General features: G+C 34.0%; 1 protein-coding gene across 11 annotated transcripts; it reads right to left on the bottom strand.

The window, feature by feature from the left end:
• Positions 1-551: 551 nt before the first annotated feature.
• On the bottom strand, positions 552-11370 carry LOC112769362 (3-deoxy-manno-octulosonate cytidylyltransferase, mitochondrial). Of its 11 annotated transcripts, XM_072224523.1 has the most exons (14): positions 10730-11370; positions 9103-9478; positions 8767-9004; positions 8083-8216; positions 7762-7837; positions 7585-7659; positions 6550-6852; positions 5496-5541; positions 3925-4011; positions 3670-3794; positions 3088-3227; positions 2920-2971; positions 2695-2805; positions 552-817 (listed from the first exon to the last, which is right to left on the bottom strand). In XM_072224523.1, the coding sequence occupies exons 7-14, from the start codon at positions 6820-6822 to the stop codon at positions 725-727; spliced, it is 927 nt and encodes a 308-aa protein (XP_072080624.1). In that variant the 5' UTR covers positions 6823-6852; positions 7585-7659; positions 7762-7837; positions 8083-8216; positions 8767-9004; positions 9103-9478; positions 10730-11370; the 3' UTR covers positions 552-724. The 11 variants fall into 11 exon arrangements, with proteins under 11 accessions (XP_072080624.1, XP_072080623.1, XP_072080626.1 ...); XM_072224522.1 differs by having other exon boundaries at positions 7762-8216; XM_072224525.1 differs by lacking the exon at positions 7762-7837.
• Positions 11371-21424: the final 10054 nt, after the last annotated feature.

Below are 21424 nucleotides of genomic sequence, written 5' to 3'. Positions count from 1 at the left end.
CAGCTGAAAGAGGGTTAGGATTCTTCTTCATTTGGTAATTATTTTAATTTTAATTTTTGTTTTTGATGTGACAGAAATTAGGAAGATAGTGTAGTCTTTTGTTTGGACAGGTGGTGAGGAAGAACAAGACATAGTTGAGATATCCAAATCCAAAAACAATGTTGATCATCACCATTTGCCCTTCTGATATGACTATTGTTAAGCTACATTGGGCAGAATATGTCAATTTAACATATCAAATCACCACGCCATCAATGGAGATCAATATAAAGAACAGTCACAAGTCACTAATCATAATTTGGGATCCTAATTAGGTCAATTAAAATTTGAGTCTAATTTGAAACGCGAGGTAAATATACTCCTTACCAGGAGAGCTATGCACAGACAACCAGTTTCTATATATTATATAAAAATTAGTTCAACATTTTTGGGGAAATAAAATGAATCAAACCAACGACAAAAATTGATGCACCAACCAAGTAATCCCCGTACAACTTTTTTTCCTGAAGTGGTATCTGTGCACCACAATATATGTATAACTCAACTTTCCATGTTATAAATACCATTGGATTAAAACAGAACAAACTTCGCAAGTGAACATACATTATAAATCACAGTTTGTGTGGATAGAAACAAGCATGACTATTAGGAAAACGAATAAGAACAAAATTTAATTCCAAACTTGATGATTTTAAGGAGGTTTTTCATAATCATAACCAAGAGTTCAAGACAAGTTCCTCTCACGCATTAGAGATTCTATCTTTTGAACATCTTCTGGAATGTCAACACCATGGGCCTCGTGGTTAACTTTTATTACCTACAATAATAGATTGCAAAAGTTAATTTTCATCTTTTCAAGCTAACATGCACAATAATGCTATGAATGACTAACTCAAAAAAGATTTAAATCAAAACAATCCACAATGACAAAGTTGATAAACGAAGAAGTCATTAGAGACATTTTACATCTATTTCAAAACGTGAAATGTCCTTAAAACTGTAGGCACCTTCTTCTTGTTCAAAGGCAATAGTGAGATGATTAACACTTTGGGATAATTTTATCCCCCCCCACCTGCTTTTTTTTTTCTTTTTTTTTTTAAATGCAAAATCCTATTACAAACTTCAAGAGAATCTGTAACTATCACATTTGAGTCTAATATGTCAGAACTGAATTTTAATTCACAATCAGTTTTATTCAAATTGAGAAGAATTAAAAGATTTATTACATGAAAATAACAGCAAACCATTTTATGCTACGAGCACTCACCAGGTATTCAGTTCGATGTTTGCTATCGTTGGCTGCTAAAACTAAGGTATTTACAGAATATATGCAGCTTTTCTAGATACAATTTTATCAATCATCTCCCGAAAGCTTAAATAAATATGATATTGGTCAATCAATGATTATATATCTTAAAATGTTAATACACCCACCAATGCAAAATACATCTAAAGTTGAAAAGTAACAACCATACCAACCTTATGCAGAAAATTACCATTGATATTTATCATTATTTCCTTATTACTATTAGGATTTCACTATTGTTATAAATAGATGCTAGTATTCCTCTCATGTAAGACACATCACATAACTTTCTCTCATCTCCTCATTACTATTTACTCTATTATTTTATTGGTATTTTAACAAATAATTTAGCAGGAACAATCTTAAAAGCTTGGACTGTTCAATGTATGTAAATGGGATCCGAACCTTGGACTATATTGTATGAGTATTTGACTAAGACACATTTTCTTAAGCAGGTTTATGTAAGAGGAGAGAACAGAAGAATTGGGCTCAATAATAAGCAGCCCAATTAACTGCAAATATAGCTTGCTACAGCTGTATGCTAGGTTAGAGTTCAGACCAAGGAAAAAAAAAAGAAAATAATAAGAAAAAGAAAACACCTGTGGGCTCCATCAGAAAGTTTCTAAGAAGTTTGCCCCAGATTGGATGTCAAACTCTTGAATTTACCTACACACTCATGATGCATGTGTAAACTCAAACACAAAATTCGACCAATAAAACTTGCAAGAATTTACTTATTTTGAAAATAATATTACAAACTAATTACATATCTAATTATAATAAACATTCATAATAAAAGTATAACGACAAGATTCTAGTTTTATCATAATGAACGAAATACTACGTAAACACAAATGAAATCATAAAAAGGTACCGGACATCAAGATCATCAACTTTGGAAGCACTAACTTAAAGTGCTTCACGTATAATGCAGTGTTCTAGTGCTTGAGATCAAATTCTAACAAAAACAATAAATTTACGAGTTTATCCCACGTATGTACAAGTTCTCTCATGTTCATTTAGGTCCAAACTTTCAAGCAAGTATCTAGAGACTAGACTCCTTAGTCATAGGAGTTTACTTGAGAGTTTAACAATTGTAGATAAGCATAAGGGAAAGACAGGAGTCAGAAGAGACTGGAGTTTAGGTAGGCGAGGAGATGAGCTATTGAACATATCCTCCAACCCATGTAGATTTCGAGTCATTTTGAGCAAGACTCTCTTTCACTAAACAGTTCTCAATATTTTTCCATACCCTAATTTTTCTGATCCAGTTCCATCATAATACCACTAAGACTATTTAAGGCCAATGCTAACCAGATAAAATTTAAATAAATGCAAGCCAGTAAGACATTGACAAATTAATGACTTGTATGAAAACATTCAGGAACCTTCATCTTATAGCCGTTCTCGAGGACTTTAAGCTGTTCCAAATCTTCCTCGAGTTGCAATGGAGTAGGCTGAAGATCTGGATAAATCTTCAGAAACTTTGTATCATAGCTCTGCAAGATGTGTAGAAACACAAACATTACATCCCAGTGAAGCAAATACTGGTAATAGACCCCTGAATGAAGAGGAATTATTATTATCATGTCCAAAGAATTGAACACCAGTACCTGTATCCCCAGGTGAAGCAAATAAGGAAACTGTTGATTGACCTTTCCCGACCTGTACCGTGCATGAATTTATTAAGTTTTAGAGAGTGCCTTCATATATATACATATGATGATGATGATGATGATGATGATGATGAAAAATCAACCTTCTAAGTGTTCCTAACTTACTTGTTGAATGGGATCAATCCTCGTGAAAAATAGATAGCATAACCACAATTATCTACGACACATTTCACTCTATTCGGATCAAGTGCATCTTCTGGCTTTAAAGATGTGACTGCAGTACTGAACACCGCATCTGGAGTTGCCTGTAGAGTGTAGACAACATGACAGATCATCGTATGATTGAAAAAAATATAGATCCAGTATTGGGGAATAGATCCTCTCAATTTTTCCTCTCGAGTGATGTTGTGAAATGTGATCTTTTACCATATAACATCTTCTCTCATTTTTTCTTGGTTCTACTTAAAGAGTGTATCGTGAGAGATCACACTTTACAACATCACTTGAGAGAAAAAGTTGAGAACTAGCTTAATAACTCGTTGGTTAATATATTGTCATGTGTGTGAATCTTGTAACCTACTGATATTAAAGGATGCATTCAGTATCATTGATTCCCAATTTTGCTAAGAAAACTGTGCATATAACCAGAGCCTAAAGCAAAATAATCATTCATTGTTGCCACGTAAAAATGTCTCCATCTTTAATGGTATTAGCTACAATAAACCAAAGCAAAAAGTAAATTCTTACCTGTAAAGCTTTGACAATGCCATCAATTATTTCAGGTTCAATAAGAGGTTCATCACCCTGAATGTTGACAACAATATCATAGTTTTTACCAAGCTTCTCTAGGGCTTCACTGCAGCGCTCAGTACCTATCAAGCATAAAAAAAGTTATGAATCATTGTAAGACCAAGAAGAAGAGGAAAGAAACAACCAAATAAAGACAATATCTTATTAATAATTGTAACTTAACAGTTCCAATATCCAACTAATTTTTGTTACCATTTCGACAAGACTCAGATGTCATTACAACATCAGCTCCAAACTTTCGACAGCACTCCGCAATCTTTTCATCATCAGTTGCCACAACTATAATCAGATTAGCAATCAAACATCAAAAAAGTAAACCAGATTAAATGTAGGGAACACTGACAATTTCTAGAATCAAAAGCCCAAGAGGTTTCACAATAGAGAAGAAATGTAAACACTAAACAGTATAACATTACATTGATAATTATCGCCCAAATATTAATGGCAAGTTAACCCCAAGCCCAAAATAATGATACAGGGAAAATGTCTCTCTTCCTCTTGGAAGATTGATGGTTTGTTTGTTTAATGATTTTATAATCTGAAGGTTTGTACAAAGGGTGCTATTGTCAAGGGCCGCCCAATTGCCAAAGATCATGCTAAGAATAAGTCTCATTCTGGCCTAGAGTAGTCTTCTAGAGATTAGTTTGGTAGATTGGTAGATTCTCCATTGTGGTTCAACAATTTGGTATGATGCTAAGTGAAGCTGATCATTCTGTGTTTTATCATCATACTCTACGAGGCAACATATATTTGATTTTGTAAGTTGATGACGTTGACAATGCTAGCAAAGACAATGATGGAATAACTTAGGTCAAACAACATCTATGGCATCATATTTAGACAGAAGACCTTGCATGCCCGTCACTTGTTGGGCATTGAAGTAGCAAAAGTTAAAGACGGATACTGGTATAGTCCTCTTGTGGTGAAAGTATTCCATGGATATCTCAAAAGAGACATACATACTTGTTGCAAAGCTGGTTAAACATTTTAACACACTTATGGATCTTAATGTCACAGTCCTCCAAAATTAGAGGGGCAATGGATTCTGAAATCTTAAGTATCTCAAGGTGATCATTTGCCATGTTCTGATCCCAAAAAAAAATATTATATATATATATATATATATATATATATATATATATATATATAAAAAAAAAAAAAAAAAAAAAAAAAGAGGAAGGGGTGACAGGTCTGAGAAGGTCATTTGAAGCAACTATTCTTAAAACTTGCTTATGCTTTTGGTGTTTAAATATCAAACTCCAATGTAGGAGCTATGGATGATGAGCACCCATAAAATATGAGATAGAATTACACAGATGGAAGGAGAATAAGATCAGAATGGTCAACAACATGTTGAAGGCTGGAAGCTCCCTGACTATACTAGTATTCACCACATCATTCATGTATCAAAACCAAAAAAGATTGTAACATCATTTTCCGGGAAACCATTGCCGATTAATTGTTGACACAAAGGATAGGAAGTAGAAGATAACACTAGCTTTTAAGAAAAATCGATTACGATAATATTAAAAGGTAAATTCCTTTAAGGCACCAAATCGAAGTAAAATACCTAATCTAATTTTATCAAACAAGACTTGCTTGCATACGAGAATAGAATATAGACTACAGCTAAGGTGAAACAAATAATATATACTTAAAGGCCTTTATTTTATAACACAATTTCCAACAATTTATAATAGGTAGTTATATAATATAGTTACATTCAAGCCTAGATTAAATGAAGATCATGTACATAGACATACCAACTTGATCCAACGTGGCTGCCAGCTTTGCCCTTTCCCATGTCCTCTGTAAAAAACCGGCCATACATAAACAGTATATATCAAAATTGGAACATTAGAAACAATAAACTCAGAAAAAATTGCTGGAAAAATAGTAAAAGAAATCAAAGGTACTGAAGTTTCTAGTTGACAATAAAAAAAAAAAAATAGAAGTAATAACTGCAAAAATTGAGAGAGATAACAATAAATAAATAAACAAATAGTTAAGCATATAACACAACCTGAAGAACACCCAAAATGCCGTTGAGTGGAGTTTCCCCGCAAGTTAGTGCAGCTTGTACAATTTTGCACTGCCTACACATGTACCCATTTCTCCTACACTTATTTAACTTCCGAAAATCCAACTTCAAACAAGCATACTATGCTCTATTTTCTCATGTCATGTTTGGTACATTGTAACAAGCAACACTTCTGTTGTTTTCTTATTGTTACACTAATTTGTTAAGTTAGTTCAGAATAACAATGTAGCAATAATGATTGACCAGCATCCTTCCTTACTGTACACAAATTATAAAGAAAATTATCATTTGAAATTCTTTAGTATTTCCAGTTGCCATAGAATTCATGGTTTAAAGGAAGGAACTATGTGATGAAGTTTATATAAATACTGTTGAAACTTAAAAGCATCCCTCCAGTTTAACTTTTAACTGTAAATGAATCTAGACCATAGTGTACTAGGATGCACAATTTCCTCTCTCTTTATTCAATTACTTCAAGTTGTTCAGTTTTATTAACGTGAAAAACAAAAGCTAGAGTCACAATTTTATTTCAAGTTGGAAAAACTGTCATGCTCTTTGAAGATTATTATCTGAAAATAGTGTCCAAAAATTCTCACAATTTTATTTCTATACCATGTTCATTCATTTCCCAACATTGGATATGAACCCTGAGCAAAAACTATTCCACGAAATGCACACAATGTCAACAAAAAATCAAATCGGCATTAACATAAAAAAGAAGAAGTAATCATCTATAGTTTAAATGGAAAAAAAAAATTGAAAGAAGAGGATTAGACCTGGATCATAGGTTTACCAAGAATCTCAACGAGAGGCTTTCCCTGAAACCGGGTAGAAGCAAATCGGGCGGGTATGATGCCGACGACCCGGTTCCGGAATTTCTTGACCCGAGTCCAGTAGGCGCGAGCACCGACCGCAGTAGCAACTGCAACTCCGGCCATAATGCCATGGAGGATCCAGAACTTTGCGCTGTTGGAAGACTCAAACGGCGAGGAAGACGACGATGAAGAATTAGAGGAAGAAGAAGACGAAGGTGATGGGCAAAAGGCCATGGCAAAGTGAAGGAGGAGGAGGAGATCGATCTGCGTTAGAAGGTTCTATCGTCAGTGGGTACCTAGTTAGGGGTGGGCATGGTTTGGATTTTCAAAAATCCAAACTGCAACCACTTTAGAACCAGTTTTATGGTTCATGAAACCAAACTGAAACCGAATTAAAAAGAGAAACCAATTCTAAACCGGTTTGAAAAAATAAAAACCGGTTTCAAACCGATTTTAATATTTAAATCCGGTTTTATATATAAACCGGTTTTAAATCCAGTTTTTTAATATCCAAATTTAAAATCCGGTTTTAAATCTGGTTTTTTAATATCCAAATTTAAAATCCAGTTTTTTTTTTTAATCCAATTTTAAAACCAGATTTTTTAACCAAAAATCCAGTTTTAAAACCAGTTTTTAGAAATCCATTTCCAAACCAAATTTTTTAACTAAAAATCCAGTTTTAAAACCAGTTTTTAGAAAATCCAATTTTCAAACCATAATTTTTTTAAAAGTAAAATTAATACTAATGCCTTTTTAAACTATATAGGTTCAATACAACTAGGATTTGGTTCTTTATAAATCTAATGACAATAGCTAATCTAAATAACATTTAATCATTCTCAAAACATCAAAATGATACCACTAAAAATTCTCCCTAAAACAACAACCACAAAATATCAAAAGATGCCAATAAAGTCATCAAACAACCACAACTTTTGAGGAAAATATATCTACAAATAACAAAATATATCTGCAAATACATCAAACAACCACAACCTAATATTTTTCAAACGCTAGCATCAGGTGCTTCAATATAATTTCTAATCGTGGTGCCAACTCTTCTGCAGCCTCCTGTTTGAAGGAAACCAAATGTGGGCCATACATAAAATTAAGTAAATTGGATAACTGAATATGATTCATTAAGCGAAAACAAACAAATATTGTAGTCAGAACCTCTTCAAGTGTTGCAAAAGCTGAACAAGCAGCCACTTGCACCCGCTTAACAACAGCCAGAGAAACATACTACAATCTTTACAATAGCATGTTAAGTACCCAGAAACTAAAATGGATTGAAACTCAGCTAAAACCCATTCAATATGCTAAGAGAACATGATAAAGGTTACTTAGAAAATTAGAAATTGAAACACCCCTTAATGCTTCCCATTTTTTATAAGGTATAAAAGATATAAAAGAGAATGGGAATAGAATCTGATAAAAAATCAGATGAAAAAACCAGATGAAAAAAGTCTGAGTTTGTAGTAGTAGAAAACTGACTTGAGTGGATTAGAATGGTCAATTTCAGGTTACCAAGAGAGCAATTCTGTCAATAATTCTTGCAACATTTGCTGGGTTTAGTGTGGTGATGAGTGGAAGTTCAATTATTGGTGAGATTCTTAGATGGAGGAGAACTTGGCAGCAACAACAACAACAACAAAGTGGAGGAGTTCAATTAATCAAAATGCAATTCAAACTCAAGAATCCCAGCAGCAATATCTCAACAATATCTCAGCAATCCAAACAAATTGCAATTCAAACTCAAGAATAGCATGATAGCATGATGAAAATAATGCAAAACAGCAACTCTTACACACAATCCAATTGATTCGGTAAGCATATGGCAGCAAAATCAGATACGACATAGTGGATTAATAGGATTAAACAATCTCAATAGTTTCAGCAACAATTTCAGCAATTTTGCAATAAAGTAGTAAATTTCCACACAAGCAAACAATGTTCAGACTTCAGACCATCTCAGCCCAGTTTCTCATCAAAACAACAATTCCATCACAAACAGCAAATTAGCTCGAAACACTTTCAGCAACAATCAAAACCTAACACTCTAAAGAAAATCATCCCAACCTAACCACCTATAATCAACTAACAGCAACTAATCTAACTAAGCTAATTAACCAAAATTAATCAAACTTAATAAAAATAAAAAGGAAAATGGACAAAAACCTGGAAGCAGAGAACTAGAACAGGGCAAGAAGAAAGGGGACAGGGATGTTGCAGCGGCGGTGGATGGAGGACGCTGCTATAGGCGACGCCGGCATGCTGGAACTGCGTCAGAACTCTGTGGAAAGAAGAGAAACAAGGGCTACTGCTTGTTCTGCTTGTGCTGGAACTGCTTGTTCTGCTTGTTCTGGTTCAGTGAAAATTCATGGTTACTTCCAGTTTCACGAACTTTGTTGTGCTCCTGGGTGGAAAAACAAAATATGCAATGCAATCAAATCAGAAGCACGACAACCCGAAATTCCTCTAGAAGAAGCACGAGCAGAGGCAAATGGTACTAACCTTGTGACCCAGAGGCAAGAAGCACGAACAGAGGCGAATGGAAAGCAAAAGAACCGGAAGCCCACACCTATGACGGCGAGTCGGCGACGGTGAAATCAAAGGATGACGACGGCGAACGAGAAGGAGAAGACCAAAGGCAGAAGAAGAGAAACGCTGAAACAGAGGTGAAGCCGGTTGAAGGAGACCACACGGTGCCGCCGTGCCGGTGCCAGTTGCCTGCTCCGGTGCCGGCTGCGGCAGAGACTACACGATTGAAGGAGAAGAGCCGAAGGAGAAGACAACTGGATTTGCGCGTGTGTGGTGCAAGGTTCTGAGAACCAGACCGGTCATCAAACCGCTCTAGTTACTGGTTCATTGGTTTACTGGTCCAACCGGTCTAACCGTGGTTCAACCGGAAAAACCGTTTTAAAATAAAATAATAAATAAATTATAAATAAACATCCTAAAATATAATTATAGTCTAATATAAATCTTAAAATATCTTCTAAATTTAAAACAGGAAAAGTCTAGGGGTCCAGCAACTTTGTTAAATTCTGGCCAGCATGTAACTAGCAAAGAAAAGTGAGCCATTGGATGAAATCTCACACCAATCTCACACCATTAAAACCATCATTGATGGCTATTTGATGGTTACAAATCATAAAAGTTGCTGGCCCCCTAGCATTCTTCTTTAAAATACTATATAAAATGTCATCAACCAAAGTCATATGATCTTATCAAAATACAAACTCAAAAGTTAAATAGTAAAAAAAAATACCTAAGACAATAGCTATAACATCCAAATGAAACAACAATTAGAACTCATTCAATTTAATCACTACACCAGCTTCAATTAGTTTTTCTATGCATTTTCAAATCATTACTAAGAAAAGAAAAAGTGCTACTTACACATTACTAAGAAAGTTGCAACCCAAATTTCAAATCACCCAAAGAAAAGGAAAGAACAGCAAACAGGAATTCAACAGGTAATGAATCTGGCCTTCAACAATTTCCTAGTGTCTTCAGAGCAAGAAGGTCACGCAAAGTTGGATGAAGGTTCCATCTAACATATTTGAAAGCATAATTTCTAAAACAAACGAAATAAACAGGTGTTTGCCATTCCGTACATAAAGGAGCACAAATCCATATTACTAGTAAACATCCAGAGGTGGGTTATCAATAGGCAGAGCAAATAGTGACCTGAGGTTTCTCTTCTATATCACTAGCTAAATGGAAGTTCACGTTGAGATCCAATTCCATGGGTTTTCTATGAGAATTTAGCTCAACAAGGGATGAATGATTAGCAAACAAACAACACATGAGAATTAGTGACAAAAACGACCTGCCTAATACCTATTCTGTTAAAAAAAATTGATGGCATCAAAATGTAACAGAGTGGAAAGATCACATCCAATACAAATTCTATATAGCAAAAAAGATAAAATTAGGAATGCTTCCAATATTTTCCAAATGCCAAAATATCAATAACACAAAGGAGAAGAAATCAAAATCATCAACTAAAAATGAAATTATAGTACTTCAATATCGTCATGGTATACACCTTAAAGAAAGACATAATAGAATTACAGAATCATATATCATATATATAAATATAAAAAGCAAAAAGAAACTCATGAAACTCCTTTACCAAGAGGCCGTAGCTCCTCAAAATCATTCAGATATCGAGAACTATGGGGAATCGTATTTGAACCACCAAGATCAGAAGGTTTCGAAAACTGAGATATTCTGGTTGAACTGGTTGACGGACGGCGACAAGACGGCGGAAGTTTAAGGTCGTCCTCCTCGCCGCAGCGACGGCAGAGTTCCTCAATTAGTGCTCTGTGAGGCGGTTAGCAGAACCGATTGGGGGTGGAAAGTGAGCCTTCTGCCCGATCGAACGAGAAGCAAGGGGGAAGGACTTCAATCCGGAAGAAAAAGGGATTCAATGGCTTGGGCGGCGGAATCTGCTCTACGAAGACGACGGACGCCGAGCTGACCTCGAGGAAGAAGCTGCTATCGGTGAAAGCGAATGAGGGTTGGAGACTTGGAGCATGAGGGAAGATAGATGGACGGACGGACGGCGGCGATTTGCAACTGCTTGCGGCGGTGGTGATGGCTAGGGTTTATTTTGGCGATTTGCAACTGCTTGCAATGTGTTTCCGAATCAATCAAAGAAAGGGAGAATCGGGCTGGGGAGAAAAAATCTGGGCATCTGGCCCTTTTTGTGAAAACCGACCAGGTCCCAGTTCGGTCCAACCGGCCGATTTCCGGACGATTCAGTAATTTCCAAACGGTTTTTAAAATGACGGATTTTTTATATAGACCAAACCATAAACCCTTCAATTCCCGGTTGGATCAGTTCGATCGGTCGGTCCGGTCCGATTTTTCAGAACCATGGTGTAGTGTGAAACTGTGAACTGGTTCACTGAGTTAGGGTTTTCCAATTTTGGATCCTAATTCGAATTTGGTTCCGGATCCGAATCCGAATTTAAATTGCTTAAATGGTTTGGATTAAAAAACCAAACTATAAAATTAATGTAATTTGGTTTGGATTTTTTTTAAAAAAAACTAAGTTTTTTTAAATGGTTTGGTTTGGATTAGGTTTAAAATCCATAATTTGGATTTTTTTTTTTTTTGCACAGCCCTATTCCTAATGGTTGTAATTACCGTACATTTGTCAATAGGATATTCTCAAGATGAACATAGTAATAGAGTTTCCTTTGACCTGCGACTGTCATAGTAATTAACAATGTATTTATTATACTTTGATTCCGGACACCTAATACCCTAGGGTGCTAGTTGAATGGATATTGGGTATAATTTAAATACTTGTAGAATTAATGATTAGTCAAAAAGAAATCCGTCAACTCTCGGTAAGGAATTTGAGCTCTATGATTATAATGATAGAGATGAATAAAACATTGGTCAAGGGGATTGAATGAATGAAGAAATGAGTTTCTTAGGTCATTTACAATTCATTATAATAATGGTAAGAAATTAGAGTTTGACAATTAAACCATACTCTAAGGGTTAACCAAGAGCTAAAAAGATGGAAGGAATTATACTTTGTTCTTCTCGGGTTCTTAGTAAAAATATATTACTTCATAATATCGGGTTGTTAAGGAGTGTTGCTAGACGCCACCTTGATTAGTAAATTTAGTATGACTAATTTACTACCCGCTTAGTATTGAACCTATGGGGTCACACACTACGAGTGTTCTAATCTTTGCTATAAAATTATTTAATTATTATTTTGATTTGATCAAATAAATAATTATATTAATTCAAATGGAATAATATTATACTCTTTGCTAGCACCAAGAATATAATAATAGTATGATAATTGAGAATATTAAATGAGATTTGAGAATAATTAGTTATTCTATTTCTAAATTTGGCTGAGATTCTATCTGATTCTGTTTCAAATTGAGTTATGAATTGATTATATTTGAAGGATTCAGATTTAGAATTTCAAGATACGATTTAAATTTGAATTAAGATTCAAATTTAAAATCAATAACAAATTTCATACTATATATATGTATGCTGAGAGTAGAGGAAGAGATGATAATAAAAACACAAGAGTTTTATTCTTTTACCTCTTCACACATAAATGTATGTGACCTAATTCTTGGAGAAGAATTTTATGGTGTGCAAAGAGTTACAAAGAGGTTTCTCAATTTAGATCAGATGTCCATTGGTCAAAGAGTTGACAGCAAAGATTGGTATCGGTATGAATACGAATAGCGCCTTTGTACCATCGAAGAAGAAATTGATTTTTACTAGCGTTTAGATTTAATCTAGATATATTATTTTTAGAATAAAATTTAAGCACAAAATAGATCTTTATGATTACTTTCTTTTCTTTGCTGCGTGTTATAAACACATAGTAATTCTTTAGTGGTATCAGAGCTTTGGCTTTTTGTGTTTAAATCTTTATTCCTATTTTCTTAAAGTTTATGAATTAATAGGATTAATTCACAATTTTTTTTAAACATGTGATGTAATTATTTCAATTGAGATAGTTTTCTAATAAATTAATAGTTAATTTATTTTAATGTTAATTATTTAATTATAATTAAATTATCAATTTTTATGGTTATGATTTTAATCAAATTTTATTTGATTTTTTTATCATTACTTTGAAACGTCATTTTAAAGGAATAAAAATATTTTTATATATATAAGTATATATATATTGAGAATATCAAATTTGATTTGACAATTCTATAAGACTAAACGTTAGTCTATTAAAAATTAAATTTTGATTTGATTTATGTGTTTTGAACATTATAATTTTAGAAATTAGTTTTTCTAATATTTTTTATTATAAAGAACGGTCTGACAACCAGGAGTTTTATTTTCAAGATAATAATCAGTATATACATTTAATGTATTAGGGATTTAATTTTATATTTTACCTAGATAACCTGGGAGTATAGAATTTAATCTATGAATAATGATAAAAAATTCTCTAACAATGGAGATGAATCCTAAAAGTTAGAAGATTGCTAAACAAAAAAATTTATCTCTTGTTTACGAGAAGTAACCTGACAACTAGAAAACTTATACTCAAAGATAGAATTTATTTATGCACATGAAGATGTATGAGGATAATTAATTTTATACTTGAACCTAGACAACTTAGTGATATAAAATATAATTCAGTTAAATAATTATTTGACAATCAGATAATTATTTAGAATTATAATTATATGAGGTACAATTTAATCATGTTTATTTAGAATAGGTATGAGTAACAACTTGACAACCAAGATACTCATTCACGATTCTAAATAATTTTGTCAAAAATATAGATTTCTTATTTACTTTCATATTTTAAATTTTTAAATATGTCCATCTTTCGTATGACATACTTGAAAGTAATAAATTGGCTACAAATTAAGAATTGTTCTTATGTATAAAAGGATTATCATGGACATGATAATCCTATTGAAATAATATTGTTCAATAAAATTGGTGTTAGAATAGTCAGTACTTGTGAAGTATTTGAAATATTGCTTTACTGTAATATGGGTTATTTTGACAACCATAAGTTCCAATTTCAAAGACATCTATCCACTATTTATTACTAAAGTAAGACAGTATGACTATCAAAACTTTTGTTTAAACTAGTGGGAGTATTGGACAGTATATTTTGAATTAAACAACTTTAGAAGTTGGAATACCATTAGACAAATGGCTTTAGCGAGAATTGTCCTTGCAAGTATTTTTAGAGATTTATTACAAACAATTTATAATTGGGCTTAATATGATTAAGGTTTGTGGTCTTTTTGAAAAAACTCAATATGAGTATTGAGGATGCAGATCAAAATTGCTCTTAAGAGTTAGTTTGACCAATAATAAAAATATTGAGTATTTTATTATAAGAGTTTAAAGTAAAATCTCTAATTATCCAATTCATATTCTATTGAATGGAGAATGAGATTCTCTCAACGTATAAATACTAGTACTTTATGTACTCAATCATATTTAAGAACAGGGAATTCGATTCAGTTCAGGATCACTATTTGTTAAATATTTGGATTACATTTAGAAATGTGACTAAATTAACAAATTTCTCAATAAATCAGTTTTTACCTATATAAGATATAGAAAGGGTATAAACAGAAACTCAAGAACATTATAGTCTAGAGATGTCTTATATGTGTTAAAAGATTACACGACAATAGAATTGATATTAGGTCCGATAAATGACATTTATTGCTTATCCTAAAGAAATAATGAGTATTATTTCTATCACGCTTCTTAGGACAGAGTGTTTGTGATAAGAGGTTGAACTCTTTTTTAGAAAAATGGATTCCCTCCCAAAGGAAGATAAGGTGAACAATAGAACTTGATAAAGTCAAGACAATAAAAAAAGTTTGATTTGTGCAATGTCAAAAAAAATTTTATATTAACAAAAAAAAGATTTGATCGTCAAACTAATTTTTTGAAAAGGCTTATTTGTATAATAATACAATTCTATAAAGATAGATCTAATGGTTACTTAGATTTTTTATAATCATGTTCGATAAGGATTGTCATTAAAATAAAATTATGCACTATTGTAGTGGGAGATTTATGTTTTGAGAAAACGTGATATTTGTTATGCACTAGGCGTATCTTGTGTGAGGGAGAGAGAAAGAAAAGGAAGGTTGAGAATAAAGGAATGATAAGAGTAATTTTAGGAAATAAAAAAAAAAAAGAGTTTTAATAGGAGAGAACTCAAAATGTTTAGTAAGGAGCTTTTGTCGGAGAATTTTATTCTTATTCGTTGAAGTTATAGCATAGAAATACTATATATATGTCTCAAGAATTGTAATTGATATCATCAACAATAACAACTACATTCACATCTTCTTTTCATATTATTATTATTATTATTTTATTTTATGTCCTTTTTTCTTTAGTAATTATATAGCGAGTGCATTATTGTGAGTAGTAGTGTTCAATTTCATATTACTTTGTAGCTATTAGAAGTCAAAATTCCGCTGCAGACTCAACAATTGGTATCAAGAGCCAACGTTATATTATTCATTATTTGAGTGGTAAAATTCAATTTTGAATATAATGGCTTTTACTAGTAGTAATGTCAAAGTAGGCAAATATGAAATCGAGAAGTTCAATGGGAAAAATGATTTTTCCTATTGGAGGATGCAGATGAAAAATCTGCTTATATCACAAAAGTTACACAAGGCACTAGCGGGAAAAGAGAAAAAGCCGGAAGGAATGGAAGATGAGGATTGGGAAGAATTAGATCTTGAGGCACGGGCTGCAATAATCTTATGCCTTGAGAGGGATGTTGCTTTCTTAGTGAACGAAGAAGCAACTGCAGCAGGCGTCTGGTTAAAGTTAGAGAGTAACTTCATGACAAAGACTCTAACTAACAGGATCTACTTAAAATCCAAATTGTATACATGCAAGATGGAGGAAGGCACCTCAATCCGAGAATATATCAATAAGTTTGATAGGATCATATCAAACTTAAAGGATATAGATGTGAAGGTTGATGATGAAGACCAGGCACTCATATTGTTACTTTCATTACCGAAGTCCTATGAAAATCTGGTGCAGACATTGATGCTGGTGGGTGACACTCTGACCATGGATGAGACGAGGGCATCACTTCTAGCAGATGATCTACGTAAGGTTGCTACAAGTGTAATGTCATCTTCAAATGGAAGAGAGTATAATGATCAAGCACAAGGATTGTTCGCGGCTAGAGGAAGGACTAATGAAAGAGGAAAAGGTAATAAGCGTGGAAAGTCTAGGACAAAATCTAGACCTCACGCGGAGAGAACATGCTTTAAATGTGGTGAGGCTGGACATTTCAAAGCAAATTGTCCAAATAAGAAGATAGCTTTCAAGAAACAGAACAACGACAACGACAACCTGAAAGAAAAGCAAGAAGCAAGCTACGTCTCAAATGATGAGGAGGATTGTTACTCTGTAACAGAACAATCTTATGAAATCTCCGGTAAGTGGATTCTTGATTCAGGAGCCTCTCACCATATGTGTCCAAATAGGAAGTGGTTTACTACCTATGAAAGCATAAATGGTGGCACAGTTTTAATGGGCAATGATCATGCTTGTAAAACTGTGGGGTTGGGTACTGTAAGAATCAAGATGCATGATGGTGTCGTAAGAACCTTAAAGGATGTGAGACATATTCCAGACTTGCGGAAAAATCTGATCTCCATAGGTTTGTTGGAGAAAAATGGTTGCAAAATAGTTGCGGAAAATGGGGTACTGAAAGTTGTTTGTGGTTCTTTGGTAGTGATGAAAGGAGTTCGTCACGGTAATCTTTATTCTCTTTTGGGGACAACGGTTATAGGTGAGTTAGCAGTTGGAATCGGTGGAAGTAGAGATCAAACAGATTGCACGAGAATATGGCACATGCGGCTTGGACATATGTCAGAGAAAGGTCTATCATTGCTTTGTGGACAAGGTTTGCTGAAGAATATGAAGAAACCACAAATGGAATTTTGTGAGCATTGCGTGTATGGAAAGGCACACAGGGTGAAGTTTTCTACAAGCAAGCACAAACGCAAAAGGTTGTTAGACTACGTGCATACTGATGTTTGGGGACCGGCTAAAGTTACTTCCAAGGGTGGTTCCAGGTATTTTGTTACTTTTGTTGATGATTATTCTAGGTATGTTTGGATTTACTTCCTCAAACATAAGAATGAGGTATTCGACACTTTTAAGCGGTGGAGAGCAATGGTTGAAAATCGAACGGGTAGGAAGTTAAAAACTCTACGATCTGATAATGGCACAGAGTACACGGATGGGGCTTTCAAGGAGTTCTGTGACCGAGAAGGCATTACAAGACACTGGACAGTTAGAGAAACACCACAACAGAATGGAGTCGCCGAACGACTGAATCGTACGCTACTTGAGAAGGCAAGGTGTATGCGCTCTAATTCCGGGTTAAGCAGAGAATGGTGGGCAGAATCAGTTGCTACAGCTTGCTACATAGTGAATCGATCCCCACATTCTTCTCTAGATGGAAACACACCTTATAAGGTGTGGTCAGGGGAACATGCAGATTACGAGAAACTCAGAGTCTTTGGATGCACAGCCTATTATCATGTCAAAGATAATAAGCTTGATGATAGAGCAAAGAAGGCAATCTTTTTGGGGTATCCAAGAGGGGTTCAAGGCTATCGCCTTTGGAGTGTAAATGATTCTAAGTTTGTAATTAGCAGGGATGTTACCTTTGATGAACGATCTATGGTAGCTTTGTCTAAAGATATGGTGCCAGATGATGGTGATGTTGGAAAAACTTCAAATACTCAAGTGGTGGAGATAGAGTCTAAATACCAACAAATAGACTCCAGGTGGAGCATCCTAATGCTACTCGAGATGACGCAGAGGATGAACTTGATCATGAGGAAATTCAGCGAGAAAATGCACATGCATTACAACAGCAGCAGCATGATTTTTTGGCATCTACTAGGCCAAAGAGGAATTATAAATTTGTTCAGAAGTTCGGGTCAGACAAGCCTTTGAGACATTATGGGCAGCTAAACTTGGTAGATTATGCACTCTCAGTGGAGGATGATGAGCCGGTCACCTTCAAACATGCTATCAAAGACAAAGATAGAGAAAGTTGGTTGGTCGCTATGGAGGAAGAGATGCAATCTCTTCATAAGAACAAGACATGGGATGTGGTCCCATTGCCCGTGGGAAAGACTGCAATTGGTTGTAAGTGGGTGTATAAAAGAAAAGAAGATCCTACTAAGTCAGATGGTACAAGATTCAAAGCTAGGTTAGTAGCGAAGGGATTTGCACAGAAAGAAGGTGTTGATTACAACGAGATATTTTCTCCTGTGGTGAAACACACTTCCATACGAGTGCTTTTAAGTCTTGTTGCTCATGGTGATCTTGAGTTGGAACAACTAGACGTGAAGACTGCATTCTTGCACGGTGACTTAGAGGAAGAAATCTACATGTATCAGCCTGAGGGTTTCAAGGTTGAGGGTAAAGAAAGTCAGGTATGTCGCTTGAGAAAATCGCTATATGGATTGAAACAATCTCCTCGGCAATGGTATAAGCGATTTGACTCTTTTATGTTAAAACAAGGTTTTTCCAGAAGTAATTATGATTGTTGTGTATATATTCGTAAGCTTCCTGGAGGTGATTATATCTATCTTCTATTGTATGTGGATGACATGCTTATTGCCTCTAAGAGCAAGGTAGAGATAGATATGTTAAAGGTTCAACTTGGTAAAGAATTTGAAACAAAAGACTTGGGTGCTGCACGAAAAATATTAGGCATGGAAATTAAAAGGGAGAGATCAAGCCAAAAATTGTTCTTGAGTCAAAGAGGATACATTGAGCGCGTCATTGAAAGGTTTAAAATGAAAAATGCTAAATCAGTGGTAACGCCGTTGGCTCCACATTTTAGGCTCTCTAGTAAACAATCTCCCACAACAGCAGAGGATAAGGCTTACATGGAAAATGTACCTTATGCTAGTGCAGTCGGTAGCCTAATGTATGCTATGGTGTGTACACGCCCAGATATTTCACAGGCAGTCAGTGTTGTTAGCAGGTTCATGGCAAACCCGGGTAAGGCACACTGGGAAGCAGTCAAGTGGATATTAAGATACTTGAAGGGTACCATTGACACAGGTTTATGCTTTAGTGGAAAATCATGTCAAATCAGCGGCTTTGTTGATTCTGATTATGCTGGTGATCTAGATAGAAGACGTTCTATGACTGGTTATGTATATAAAATACAAGGTGCTCCAGTTAGTTGGCGATCGATGTTACAAGCTACAGTGGCACTATCTACTACAGAAGCTGAGTACATGGCAGTAGCAGAAGGGGTGAAAGAAACATTGTGGCTAAGGGGTCTTCTAGATGATTTGGGGTTGAAGCAAGATTGCGTGGATCTGAATTGTGATAGTCAAAGTGCAATTTATTTGGCTAAAAATCAGGTTCATCATGCTCGTACCAAGCATATTGATGTTAGATATCACTTCGTGCGTGATGTTATGGAGAAAGGTGACATTTCTCTTGTAAAAGTACACACGGATGAAAATCCCGCTGACATGTTGACTCAAGTAGTGTCAGGAAGCAAGTTCCAACACTGTTTGAAATTGCTCAATATTGTTCCATGTTAGGCAGTCATTGTCTAATGATGCAACCAGATATGAATATCACACTTTGATCGTCCAAAGTTTGCTTAGATATCAAATTGTGAACGAGGTGGAGAATTGTGAGGGAGAGAGAAAGAAAAGGAAGGTTGAGAATAAAGGAAGAATAAGAGTAATTTTAGGAAATAAAAAAAAAGAGTTTTAATAGGAGAGAACTCAAAATGTTTAGTAAGGAGCTTTTGTCGGAGAATTTTATTCTTATTCGTTGAAGTTATAGCATAGAAATACTATATATATGTCTCAAGAATTGTAATTGATATCATCAACAATAACAACTACATTCACATCTTCTTTTCATATTATTATTATTATTTTATTTTATCTCCTTTTTCTCTTTAGTAATTATATAGCGAGTGCATTATTGTGAGTAGTAGTGTTCAATTTCATATTACTTTGTAGCTATTAGAAGTCAAAATTCCGCTGCAGACTCAACATCTTGTAAAAGGTCAAGCACATGTGGTCAAGAGCTAAGGTGTTTAAGGTCAAAAAAGTTTTGATAAACACAAATGTACATTGAAAAATTATACATATAATTGATTGGCTCTAGTGCAAGTGGGAAATTATTGTGATAATAGTATGCCCAAGATCCAATCTATCATGATTGATTCTCGTATAAGTGGGAGATTGTTGGGAATAAGTAGTATGACCACAATCCAATCAATCATGTGTCAAATAATTTGTTATTGTTATTATATTAAAATATTAATATAATAAGGTCTTTGATTAAATTTAGAGATTTATCATTGTGATAGTGATCATAATATTGAGAGATAAATCTTTTATAATTTAATGTAAATTGTTCTTGGTCATAGGATTATTAAAAAGGACATTAATAATCCGAAAAGATCAATATATATATAATAGTCTTCATTGGATGAAGATTACTATATCTCATTTATTAAATTATATATATAGATGGTGCATATAGAAATATGACCATTAAACTGAGAGAATTTCTAATGGTTATAATTACTGTACATTTGTCAATGGGATATTCTCAAGATGAATATAGTAATAGAGTTTCTTTTGACCTGCGACTGTCATAGTAATTAACAATGTATTTATTATACTTTGATTTTGGACACCTAATACCCTAGGGTGCTAGTTGAATGGATATTGGGTATAATTTAAATACTTGTAGAATTAATGATTAGTCAATAAGGAATCCGTCAACTCTCGGTAAAGAGTTTGAGCTCTATGATTATAATGACAAAGATGAATAAAACCTTGGCCAAGGAGATTGAATGAATGAAGAAATGAGTTTCTTAGGTCATTTACAGTTCATTATAATAATGGTAACAAATTAGAGTTTGACAATTAAACCATACTCTAAGGGTTAACCAAGAGCTAAAAAGATGGAAGGAATTATACTTTGTTCTTCTCGGGTTCTTAGTAAAAATATATTACTTTATACTATCGGGTTGTTAAAGAGTGTTGTTAGACGCCAACCTTGATTAGTAAATTTAGTATGACTAATATACTACCCGCTTAGTATTGAACCTATGGAATCATACACTAACGAGTGTTCTAATCTTTGCTATAGAATTATTTAATTATTATTTTGATTTGATCAAATAAATAATTATATTAATTCAAATAGAATATTATTATATTCTTTGCTAGCACCAAGAATATAATAATAGTATGATAATTGAGAATATTAAATGAGATTTGAGAAT

Source organism: Arachis hypogaea, chromosome 18, assembly GCF_003086295.3.
Source record: "Arachis hypogaea cultivar Tifrunner chromosome 18, arahy.Tifrunner.gnm2.J5K5, whole genome shotgun sequence".
Taxonomy (NCBI): domain Eukaryota; kingdom Viridiplantae; phylum Streptophyta; class Magnoliopsida; order Fabales; family Fabaceae; genus Arachis; species Arachis hypogaea.
The sequence above is the reverse complement of the archived record's forward strand: the minus strand, read 5'-3'. Positions and strand labels throughout refer to the sequence as shown.